At 35.8% G+C, this 12,405-nt stretch overlaps 1 protein-coding gene across 1 annotated transcript in view; it reads left to right on the top strand.

Moving 5' to 3' along the window:
- Positions 1-11,606, top strand: part of NEGR1 (neuronal growth regulator 1) — an 855,541-nt gene extending 843,935 nt beyond the window's left edge. Inside the window, exon 7 of the mRNA XM_044238470.1 lies at positions 9,465-11,606. Within this exon, the coding sequence (XP_044094405.1) occupies positions 9,465-9,589 (125 nt within the window). The 3' untranslated portion in view covers positions 9,590-11,606. The remainder of the gene's footprint in view (positions 1-9,464) is intronic.
- The last annotated feature ends 799 nt before the right edge of the window (positions 11,607-12,405 follow it).

Genomic DNA, 12,405 nt, shown 5'->3' with positions numbered 1-12,405 from the left:
GTTTCAGGAAAGGGTCTTGAATTCTATACAAAGTCGTTTGGATTTAATAAGGTTTCTTAAATAGCCGAAATATAATGGTAATGATTAGAGAATCATTGAGAATAACTGAAAATCAATCTGGAGCATAACAAGTGGAACAATTTAAGTAAATCAGAACTTCAGGGCCAGATAATCACTGACCTTTATTGCATTTGAAAAGCTGAGGAAAAAAATTGGAAGGTAAATGTAATATTCCAAAGAATGGAAAAGATAATCAAACCTTATGAAATTCTTGATCCTTAATGCTGAAAGAGCCATGTTGTAGAATAACAAAAGAAGCTGCTTTAAGATTATGTTCCCAACACAAAAGAGGAAAAAAATAAAATTGAAAAAATAAGAGAATCCAATCATTAAAGCTCCAAATTTAACCACTTACATAAAAAGTTAAATAATTTTACACCCACATATCCACACATATAAAATCTTAAAAACTCATTCAAGTTGCAAAAAATGTTTACCGGTTTTGCAATTTCTCCCACTTTTTACCATACTAGCAATGTCACATTGATGATACAGCTGATGGCAGTGACTATTAGTGACCTTAAGAACACAGCTGGGTTTCTATTTTTACTTCTGTAAAACCCTCTTTTCTTCAGCTAAATGATGCCTTAAAGGCCCAAACGAAAATCTATGTAGCCAAGGCGATTTGTATTGTATGTTTGTATATAAATTTCACAGAACAAAGCCAGCTTTGGAAACACATATACATACTCCCACACACATACACATACACGCACTCCAAAATATGTAATGATACTTATATAGAAACCTGTTTTCAAACCAACCAAGAATAAATAACTAGGCTTTGCCCAAGTTCAAAGAAGCATTTAGGGCTATACAAAATTACCTCTCTAGGTAACACACTTCAAACCAGAGCTATTATAGATTCATGTAAATCACTTCTGATCTGCTAAAAATGGAGTAAACAAACAAGCAAAAGATCCACACATTTAGAAGATATTGATGAACAATTCAGGCTCTGAAACTTTTTCCAATGACTATGAAGGACAGAAAAAAGGGCGCAGAGTTTGTTTCTATTTGGGTGATTGCTTACTTACTCTCTTTAGCTCAAATTAGAGGTAATAGTCTTGGAGAGTTTCATCTGGCTATTTGCAAGTAAAAGTATCTACAAATAGGCAGATTTCTGAATATGGGTAATAACAAAAACAAACATATGTTTAAAATTCCTAATGTAGTTGATGCTGAGTAAATAGGATTGTAGACTCTGAACTTTGGCAAAATGGCCATTCAGCAAGCAAAAAAGGATTCAAGGATGGTGGTCTGCCAGAGAGATAGCTTAGGAGTTGCTAGGAATAAGCTGGTAGGAAATGCCATGAGTCAGAAAGAGAAAGGAATCATGTGATTTCTCTAGCCATTCTCCTCATTGTTTATAATATAAAATAAAGATACTTTCTGTGAAAACAGCTGTTTGACATTTTCATGTTTGTGAAGGCTCTTGTCTGTAGAAGATGTTGGAACTTCCTGAAGATAGGCATTCAGTGTTTGATCAAATGAAAAAATAAAGATCTAAAATGTGAGAATAAGTATCTAAATATAGATTTTCTATAACCTTGGGCCTTGATTTTGAAAAAAAGAAAAGTATGCCAATGCACACTTGTTAGACTGGTTTTTTTTCTAAATAAGATATAAAAGAAAGCTGATAGGCAAGAATTCAAAGCCGTTTACTGACTCCTACTTTCTCTCCCTAAATAACAAGTGAAGCTCGCTTTGCTAGAGGCTCATCAATGAAACCTTACCCTGCCAGACCAAGAATAGCATGAAAAGTGCACCATGTTATGTTTACCTCTCTGTAGTCTAGGAAAACAGTCTATAGTACAATAAAGGTGTATTGAGTAAAAAGGAGTCTAAAAATCTAGATTCTTTTGTTAAACATCATTAGCCCTACCACATCATCACTATACCACTCAGGCATTCCCAAACCTAGAGCCTCAGGGAAGAAGATCTTAAAGGGTCTACAGTACAGGAGCATTGATAGCCACCCAAAAAAGCCTACCTCTGGAAATTACTGTGCCACTGGTGTGAGATGGTACAAGAGAAGACAGGGTTTGTCTGTGCTGTGTCCTTAACACAGTGCATCCCACCTTAGGACCAACCTGGACTCCTTGATTGCACAAGAAATAACACAAAAAGCAATAAGGAGGTGATGTCACCTGTGCTGAGACTTGTCTGCTTCTTCCAGACACCACAACCCAAAGTTGTACATTTAGTGGTAAAACATAACCCATTCTAGTACCCTTTCGTCCCCTAATCTCCCCCTAGAATTTAGGCAGAATTAAATGATGCAAAAAATCTGGGTTGATCTGAATCTAGATAATCTAGATATCCACTCCACCTGCTGATGGTGTTAAGGGGTGGGTATCGCTAACGAGAAGATTAAAATATCTTTTGAGCTAACGCCTCCCACAGTATGTAATGAAACAGAGTTGCACTGTCTTTTTAGATAGAATCAATGCTGCATAATTTCTCAGTAAACTAATGTGCAATCTATTTTGAATCCACATTAATCACTCTCTTTTATAAGAAATCTAATTTAGGTTTAAATCATTCACTTCCCAGGTACAGGTTTTCTCAATAAAACATAAGTTGAGGCCAGCTTTTTCTTATGGAAGCAGAGTTAATGTAACTAAAGTAACTCTACCTAAGATTTCAGCAAGAATTTTAAAAATATGACTCAAAGCTAGTTTAGTTAAACTTGAGTAATTTAAGGAAATTGCCTAGGCAAGTAATTGGTATTATACCAAAACTAAATATTTCACAGTTACATTTGCTTTTGCCTAAAAATAAAAACTGGAGCAATACAAGGGAAAACTGCCAAGACTGAAAATAATATGCAGCAGCTGTAAGTAATTGGGAGTGATAATCATAATTAGACAAGATGTAAGATGTGTGTTAAAACCCAGATTGGATCTTCCTGTTGACAACTGGGAGAGTTCCCAAAGGCCTGGACTCCACACCTAGCCCAGGCACTTCTGCTCCCGGCCTGAGAGCCCCAGGAAAAAACAAACTCAACACTAGATGAGCCATGAAACCACACTCTAAATTCCATGTATCATGGGGGTGTGTGGGGAGAATGAGGTCATACTCCCTGGCCTCAAGGATTCTTCAAACCAGAAGAGACTGGACAATTATCGAGCAGCAAATAGCATTAATAAAAGTCCTTCAAAAGAAGCCAAGATAATGAAGAGAATAAATATGTTTGCAAGATAGTCAAGTTTGTAAGGCCAGAGAAACACTATTTAATCAAGTATAGATTAAGAGTGGGGTCAAATATTCTTGTTCCATGGGAAACATCTCAAGCTAAGAAGTAAGCTTTATGGGGGCAGGAGCAATTCCTCTTTTGCTCAGAGAATGACTCAGAGAATGCCTAGCACACAGCACACACTGAATTGGCCAAATAAGTGAGGGAATGAGAAGTGTTTAGATAGTACTCGAGGGAGTGCACATCCTGTGGCAGATGCTGTATTGGGTACTTCAAAGGTAGAGACACAGTTTACCTTTATGATAGCTTCTGAGATACACCAATCCTCATTTGCAGATGAAGATACTGAACTAAGCACAGTTAAGAAATGTGTCCAGGTTAGTCCAGCTAGAAAGACGTGGAACTAGACTTCAAACCAACATCATCATCATCTGGATCCACGGTCCCCAGATTATGCATATTTAAAAACTAGAATACCTTAAGCTTTACTAAGAAAGTGGGTAGGATAACAATCCACTTTTTCTGTTGTCTTAAATTCTTACCTACAAGAGACACCAAAGAATAAAATGGTGAACATGAAAACATCTAACACAATACTCGAAGGCCATGTATTCTCTCTCTCTCTCAACTCTTTCAAATTCTCCACCCTTTTGTTTTCTTCCTCCTTTTTTTTTCTTTGTCCTTTTCTTCTCAATTCAAACCTCTTATCCTTTCTACATTCTTCTCCTTAAGACCAAAGACAATTAAACAGAGAGTAGGAAAGAAACACAGAACAGTTTTCCTCTCACATACTTTGTCTTCAGAGCAAGGAATCGTAGGAAGAGCTGTTGAAATAGGGGATTTTATCGAAGTTGTTTTGAATTAGACAAATGAATATTTAGGAATATCTTCCCACATTTATTTCAACTGAAGTCTGTTGAACACATTTGGATATAAGGTTTGGATGCACACGTTATAAAGATGAATGTTCCATAACTTCAACATGCCTATAGTCCAGTGGAAGAGAAATACATAACTTATTATAAGTTAAAAAGAAACTATTTCTGAAGTTAGATATAAATGGAGGACTAAAAATTCTTTTTTTTTTTAAAGATTTTATTTACTTATTTGAGAGAGAATGAGTGAGAGCATGAGAGAGGAGAAGGTCAGAGGGAGAAGCAGACTCCCCAAGGATCGGGAGCCCGAAGCGGGACTCGATACTAGAAGTCCAGGATCATGACCGGAGCCAAAGGCTGCTGCTCAACCAACTGAGCCACCCAGGCACCCTGGAGGACTAAAAATTCTTAAAGAGATTAGGGGGGCCTCGTGGAGTAAATGGTATTTTAGATATCTAAGGATGAGTAAGGCCTTGGTAGATAAAGAAGAACAAGAAGGAAAGCCATTCCGCCATTGTGCAAATGACAAGGAGTAAAGAAAATGGCCTGTGTGAGTAGAGGTGAGAGTATGTATGAATCTGGATTAGTTGTCTAGAACCAGATAACAGAGGTCCCTGGATGCTGAGCTATAGTGCTTTGGCTTTCGTAGCAGTAGGTAATGGAGACACTTGATGGTCTGTGATTAACACAGGCTTCTCCTCTTGCCTCCACTAGTATGATCTATTTTCTATTGAATAGCCAGGTGATCATTTAAAAATGTCAGCTGGACTCCTCTCCTCAGAATTCTCCTATGGAGATTTTGAATCAAATCCAAATTCTCACCATAGCTCCACTAAACCACTGATCATATGCCCTCGCCCTCCTAATTTTCTTTAGGATGAGTAGCAGTATGATATTCAGATGCAGCGAAGAACATGGCAGAGAATATACAACAGATCTGACCATGCCAGAGGCACCTCTGCCTATCTCCTAAGAAATCCAGGACTATATCTGAGGGGTATACGTTCTTCTAAACTCCCTTTCGTTTGCTGCAAGAGGATGGTGCTACGAAGTTTGATGCCTGCTCTTCTCCCTTATAATTGGCCTTATGATCTGTCTTCTTGCTCAAGTGCTGAAGGGAGGTACACTGACTCTATACAGGTCTTAGAAGGTCATAAGTCTAAAAGCATGGAGAGAAGAAAGACAGTAAAACAGTGATGAAAGACAATATTCTTCTGAAAAAAGAAGTCAAGTTATTGTGTCGCTTTATGTGCTTATTGTCAGATTGGGAAATGGATATGAAACTTATCATCACTCAATAAATATTTATTGAACACTTACCAAGTACCAGACTCGTATTCTATAACAGTGATAAAAGACATATATAAAGAATCTTGGTTTGAAGATACTCTTCGCTGAGTGGGGAAAGACAGGTATGTAAACATGATGTGATGGATATGTAAACACAATATCAAATACGCAAAACTGATATGGCATGTGGGACTTTATAAAAACCTTTCTCTAAGTGTATGATATTTGACCTGAGTCTTCAAGCTAATATCTAATAGTGAGCTATTATTTTCTTGAATTCTTAACATTTTTCTATAATTTCTTAAATAGCTGATTGAGATGCAACATGCCAAACAACTGGACCAATAGTACTGAGACCCCTAACTTTAGTACCTTTAGCCTGATGCTCTCAGTCACCCGGTTAACAAGTCATACACACTACAAATCCATAATAAATATCAGTCAAGGTTATATAATCAGACTAAGGTTATACAATAATAGGATACCCCAAGTAAAAGGACTACTATGCCCTCATTTTATAAAGTGAGATATATATGTACTAACATGTGTATATCATTGCATTTCTTAAAAAATACTTGTATTTGTATCTGCTGTCTGGACTACTTACTGTCATGACTCCTTAGGAAGCCCTCCCATGTTTGTTCATTATCCTTACAATTATATATATCTTAACGTTCCATACATGCCTTTTTATTTATACCTCCAACTATAACAAAACTTTCCTAAGAGAGGAGATTGAGTTTTATTTACCTGAGCCCATGTTCCATCTCCAGCACATGAAAGATGCTCAATATATACTTAAGGAGAATAAATCATGATACATGACTTAGCATTAGTTATCTGACCAAAAATTCCCTTGACTGACTTTACTCTTTGCTTTTTGGCTTCCTAGTTATCAATAGCTATTCTACAGTCCATTTCCTATAATAATTGCAGTCTAATGATGCAGCAACAGGTTCCTATTTTATTTTGGGACTAATGGAGTATTGTATCTACAAACAACTAAGGAGTACAATGGAAAAAAGATATAGTTAAAAAGCATTATTTAATTTTAAATATATTACTGACATATCTTTCTCATGTCTAAGACAATAGGAGGCTGAGTAGAAGATAAAGGTGCACTGGGGGGAGAGGTGGAGTATATGGAATTAAGAAACAAAAGGACCATCCCTATCTTATTAGGTAGTATATATTCCCAGTGGCTGGCACCTAATTCAATTAGTATTTCTAAATGACTGAAAGATGACGTATTGTAGATTCTCTGGCCTATATGCAAGTGACTTGTTTCAGAGGAGATTTCATTTTGTAAAAGAGAAATACTCCTTTTAACTCTGATCATTTCATTTGTTTAATGGAATCATTCATTCAAGAGACATTTCTTGAGCATCTACTTTGCCATTCTCAGTGCATGGAAACACAAAGATAAATAAAACAGGACCTAGGAGGGCTCACAGTCTAGTGGGATAAATAGATATGTATATGAATATTTGCAATGTAGTATGATAGTTCTATAAAAAGAAATATACATGGGTGGTCTAATGACACAATAGGGTTATCTGCTCAGCTTGCTGGAAGAGGGGGAGGGGATTCAGGAGAGATTGCCTCAAAAATGCCCTTTAAAGGATGGATAAGGAGTTTTCATGGTTCTTTCTACTTTACCCACTTACTGTACTATTTAATTTGTCATGATAATAAAAATTTTATCTTTGCTTTGTATGCCTGGCTTTTAAGATCTATTTCTTATTTATGAAATCATTTTATATGCTTTGCTTATTATTAGTCCTTTACTATTAGTCTGGTTTTATTGCATTCAAGATTCTTAAAAAAAACAACAGCAAAATAACTCTTCAGTAGCTGTCATTGAGAAGGTAACAGACCAATTAAATATTTATTTATGTTTTAAAAAACAAAACACCTTTCTAGGTCTTGAACAAGAGAAAATAATTTAAGGAGCTTCATGGTTTTAAATTAGACGTCTTATATAACAGGACTTCAAAAGCTATGGGCTCAACAATAGGCTTCTTTTCTTCACCATCTTCTCATTTTTTAAAAACTCTTTTGTGATGCGAATGGAAGCATTAAATAGTGCATTTTGCTCTGTATTTACTAAAGAGTAGTAGTCTCAGTCGTTGAACTACATTCACCTGGACCCAACAAGTGTACCGTCAAGGAAACTTTCCTCTGCATAGTGAATGCATCTTTCATCCCCTATAATTTCTTAGAGATATAAACAACGCAATTTATTCTTCTTGTAATATGGAAATATAGTCATTGGTGAAAGTTTCATTAACAACTATCTTCTGGTAATTTAAACTCTGTGTGACTAAAACTGCTCCTGAAATTGAGTTATGGATTTGGGGGTGAAGTAGTATATATTTTTTTATTACATGATTCATTTTCTATTAGGAAACATTGCTTGAAATCCAGGTTTTATTAAGGGAGGGTAGTTAAATGTATGTTGGTGGGGGTTTTTATTATTACTGTTATTTTTATGATGGTAAATGAGAATCGGTCTCAACCAAAGCTGAGCATGCCTGTAACATTCAATTTCTGGAGCACGGTGTAATTCACGTCCCAAGAGGCAATTGTCCTCTTGTGAAATGAAGTGGAATCCATTCAGTAGATTCCCAAAATATTCCAAGCTTTGGTGAATCTCTAGGTGAAATCTCTTAGTGAAAATTTAACTTGACACTTGGCCAAGTACTACATAATCTTCTCTATGTATGAAACTGTGATCTTTCCAATTTAAAAGTAATCATATGATTCAACAGCTCCAAATTCTTCAAAATCTCCTTCAGTATAAAAAAATAAATTCTTTTTCCTTACAGTTGGGGTCATGTTTTGTCTGCCTAGAGTTCTAGTTTCAGTTTCCTCAACTCCAAGCCTCGAATTTCATGGTCCGGCAAGACTCATCTGCTAGAATATAGGCCATGCTCTCTTCTTTCTTCATATCTTTGAATAAATTGTTTCTTCTGCCCAAATGACTGTCCCCTTTAGTCAAACTCTCTGTGAAATCATCCCTCCCTTGCCCAGGCAGATTTAGATACAGAATTTTCTGTGTCACCCCAGTTTATACATCTAATACTCCTTGGATTATATTATAATTGCTTCAATATCTTTCTTCACCTAATCCCCCATCTCCCCCCCAAAAAGATTTTGAAAGAGAGAATCTCTTGTTTTTCTAACATTCAGTGCAGTATTTGACCAATAACAAAGATGCACAAATATATATATATGTGTATATGTATGCTGTCCCTCATATGTGACATCTAAAAAAGCTGAACTTGTAACAACAGAGCTAAACGGTGGTTACCAGAATCTGGGGAGGGCAATCGGGGAGATGTTGTTTAAGTGTACAAATTTAGAACTAGTAGGTAAATGGCTGCTGGAGAACTAACGCACAGCACAGTGATTATAGACAACAATACTGTCTGTATTATAACCTCCAAAGTTGCTACAAAACTAGATTCTAATTGTTTCCATCACAGAAGAGAAATGATAATTATGTGATGTGATAGAGTTGTTAGCCGATGCTGTGGTGGTAATCGTGATCGTATTGCAATTCACAAATGTAGCAAATCAACACTGTTGTACTCCTTAAACTTACACAGTGTTATAGGTCAAATATATATCCCAACAAAAATAAATGTTAAAAAATATATGCATGAACTACATATTATCCACTAATCCAAAAATTTACAATGTGTATAAAAGGAATAATAATGTTAGCTGCTGTTTAGTGACCACTTAGCCTGTGTCCAGCCCAGTGCAGTGGGCTGTATGTGCTTCATCTCCAATTCTCACTGCTGCCCGGCCAGGTGGCTTATCTTATTCCCCTCTTGCCCTTGAGAAAACTGAAGCTCGGAGCCGTTACTTGAATAGACCACACATTGTCCTCTAGCAGAACCAGATGTGAAGCTAAGTCTGTCTGACTCCAATGCCAGTGCCCTCCCCAGTACAGCCAGCTGCCTTTTGATTATTGTTAAGATCCTGAAAGACACAAATTAGATTTTGATTTAATCTTTTCCATTTCTTTCCAGCTCCAAGTACAGCCCAGTATGGAATTACCGGGAGCGCTGACGTTCTTTTCTCCTGCTGGTACCTTGTGTTGACACTGTCCTCTTTCACCAGCATATTCTACCTGAAGAATGCCATTCTACAATAAATTTAAAGACCCATAAAAGGCTTTTAAGGATTCTCTGAAAGTGCTGATGGCTGGATCCAATCTGGTACAGTTTGTTAAAAGCAGCGTGGGATATAATCAGCAGTGCTTACATGGGGATGATCGCCTTCTGTAGAATTGCTCATTATGTAAATACTTTAATTCTACTCTTTTTTTGATTAGCTACATTACCTTGTGAAGCAGTACACATTGTCCTTTTTTTAAGACGTGAAAGCTCTGAAATTACTTTTAGAGGATATTAATTGTGATTTCATGTTTGTAATCTACAACTTTTCAAAAGCATTCAGTCATGGTCTGCTAGGTTGCAGGCTGTAGTTTACAAAAACGAATATTGCAGTGAATATGTGATTCTTTAAGGCTGCAATACAAGCATTCATTTCCCTGTTTCAATAGGAGTCAATCCACATTTACAAAGATGCATTTTTTTCTTTTTTGATAAAAAAGCAAATAATATTGCCTTCAGATCATTTCTTCAAAATATAACTAACACATATCTAGATTTTTCTGCTCGCATGATATTCAGGTTTCAGGAATGAGCCTTGTAATATAACTGGCTGTGCAGCTCTGCTTCTCTTCCCTGTAAGTTCAGCATGGGTGTGCCTTCATATAAAATAATAATTTTTCTCTTCATCTCCCGACTAATAACATGTTTTGCCAAATCCTACAATTTGAAAGCAAAATAAACCACAAGATAAAGTCGGACTATATCCTATCTCTCAAGAACGAAGGAGCTGTTAGACTCTAAAAATCTCATCCCTCCTTACCCGTGGGGTGTGAGGATTTTGCCCCATATAAACTCAGTTGTGTAATGAAAATAATGTAATTAATATAGTGCAGGTAAATTTATTACAATATGTATTCTTGTAGTTGTAGTTGAATGTTGGATCCTCTTTGGGAAATAATTCCCTTCTAAATGACAGCACGGTCCATCCGAGAAATTGCCTAACAATACTACATCCTTTCCTTTCACTATTCCAAGCCAAGATTTTTAAGATGGCTTGTCCGAAAGAACGCAAAGTCTGATCACCTAAGATTACATGAGTTGGTGAGCACACCAGATTCGTTTGGCTCTGAGGCAGGTAAGTAGGTATGGTAGATACAGTGCTCCTGCAGACAGGGGCATTTTGCATATTTTCCACCTGAAAACATCACTCACTTGATAGTTGGGAATGAATGTTGTATAAAAGAAAATTTTCCAAAATACATTGTATCAAATATTCTGTGCTGGCATGCAGCAGATCAATCCCTGAAATAACTAATTCTGTAATAAAATCTTCCTCTGGAGCCATGTCAGTTCAAACAAGCAAGGCCAAAAAACAAACCACACCACCAAAATTACCATGCTTTATTTCTTCTTACATGATATTTGTAAGATGTGATCTAATGAAGACAAGATACCAGTGATTCGAATATCTTAAGATTATATTAATTATTAAATTATCATGGATATTTGTTTCTATCATAAAGAATGAAAACTACATTTTTAAATGAAAATAGTGTTATTCTCAAGTATTATGTTAGAAGAGTATTTTGATGGTTTTACTCTTTACTAAAGAACGACCTTAGTCTTGAAAACCATTTTCCAAGTTTGACGAAATTACCAGTTTCACTGCAGAGACCAGATTTCCACAAATAGTTCCCTTCTGCAAGTCATACTAATCACAAAAAAGCTACTAATAAAGTTAGATACAGGATATTTCATGGTGTGTGTATATCCTTAAGATATCTAATATTTTGCCCCGAAAGAAATGGCTTGAAAATCATGAATTTTTTTCAAGTAAAGCTTAGCCCTGAAGTACACCATAAATCTATTTTAATTAGAAAAAAGCAAATCCTAAATGAGGAGACATAAATATACAGTGTTTCCACAAAATGGCAATAATACGGCATAACGCTATTAAATTTACTCACTATAATAATTCATTATGTTATTTTGACTGATGTATTAAAAAAATTTTTAACACACATGACATTTTAATTTTGATTATTATTGATTTGCTTATTTAAAATATTCTTTGTGGAATTGGTGAGTAAACTATATATATATATATATATATATGTATTGTTTTTGTATTGCAGCTTTAAAGTGGCACACTCCATAATAATCTACTTACTAGAAATAGTGGTGCTACCACAAAAGTGTTAACCATCAGTACCATTGTTTGGGAGAAAGAAACAGATCAAGAATGCATATTATACAGTGACCGCTTTCCTAGAGTTAAAGATACCTCCTCTTTGTAAGGTTTGTAGGGTAAATGTGAGGTAAATCAAGGTATAAACTATGGATGAACCAAATAATTAGTTCAAAGTGTTGTCATGATTCCGAATTTGTGGAGTCTGGTGTTTTTCCCATAGAATGTGACAGAAGTACAGTCATAGCCCAGTAGCTATATGTATTTGCCTTTATGTTAGAAGAGAATTTCTTGAGTGACATTTTAAATAGAGGAGGTATTCACTATGTTTTTCTGTATCACAGCAGCATTCCTAGTCCTTAGGCCCCTGAACAGAGTGAAACCATGAGTATTTATGAGTTCAATATTGTTCAAATAAGGCTACAGTATTTGCTTTTTTGTGTGAATGTATGCATATAATGTTCAAGTAGATGATTTTACATTTATAGACATATGAAATGTCTGATTACTCCATTTTATCAGTCCTGACTGTACAAGATTGTTGCAATTTCAGAATAGCAGTTTTATGAAATTGATTTATCTTTTGATCTAAAACAATTTTTTTAGCTATTCATTTCAGCGTTTTATTTCCACAAGTTCCATTTGTGGGACTCCTTTTGTTGCCCC

This window comes from Neovison vison, chromosome 2, assembly GCF_020171115.1.
Source record: "Neovison vison isolate M4711 chromosome 2, ASM_NN_V1, whole genome shotgun sequence".
NCBI lineage: Eukaryota > Metazoa > Chordata > Mammalia > Carnivora > Mustelidae > Neogale > Neogale vison.
This window is presented reverse-complemented; position numbering and strand designations above follow the sequence as displayed.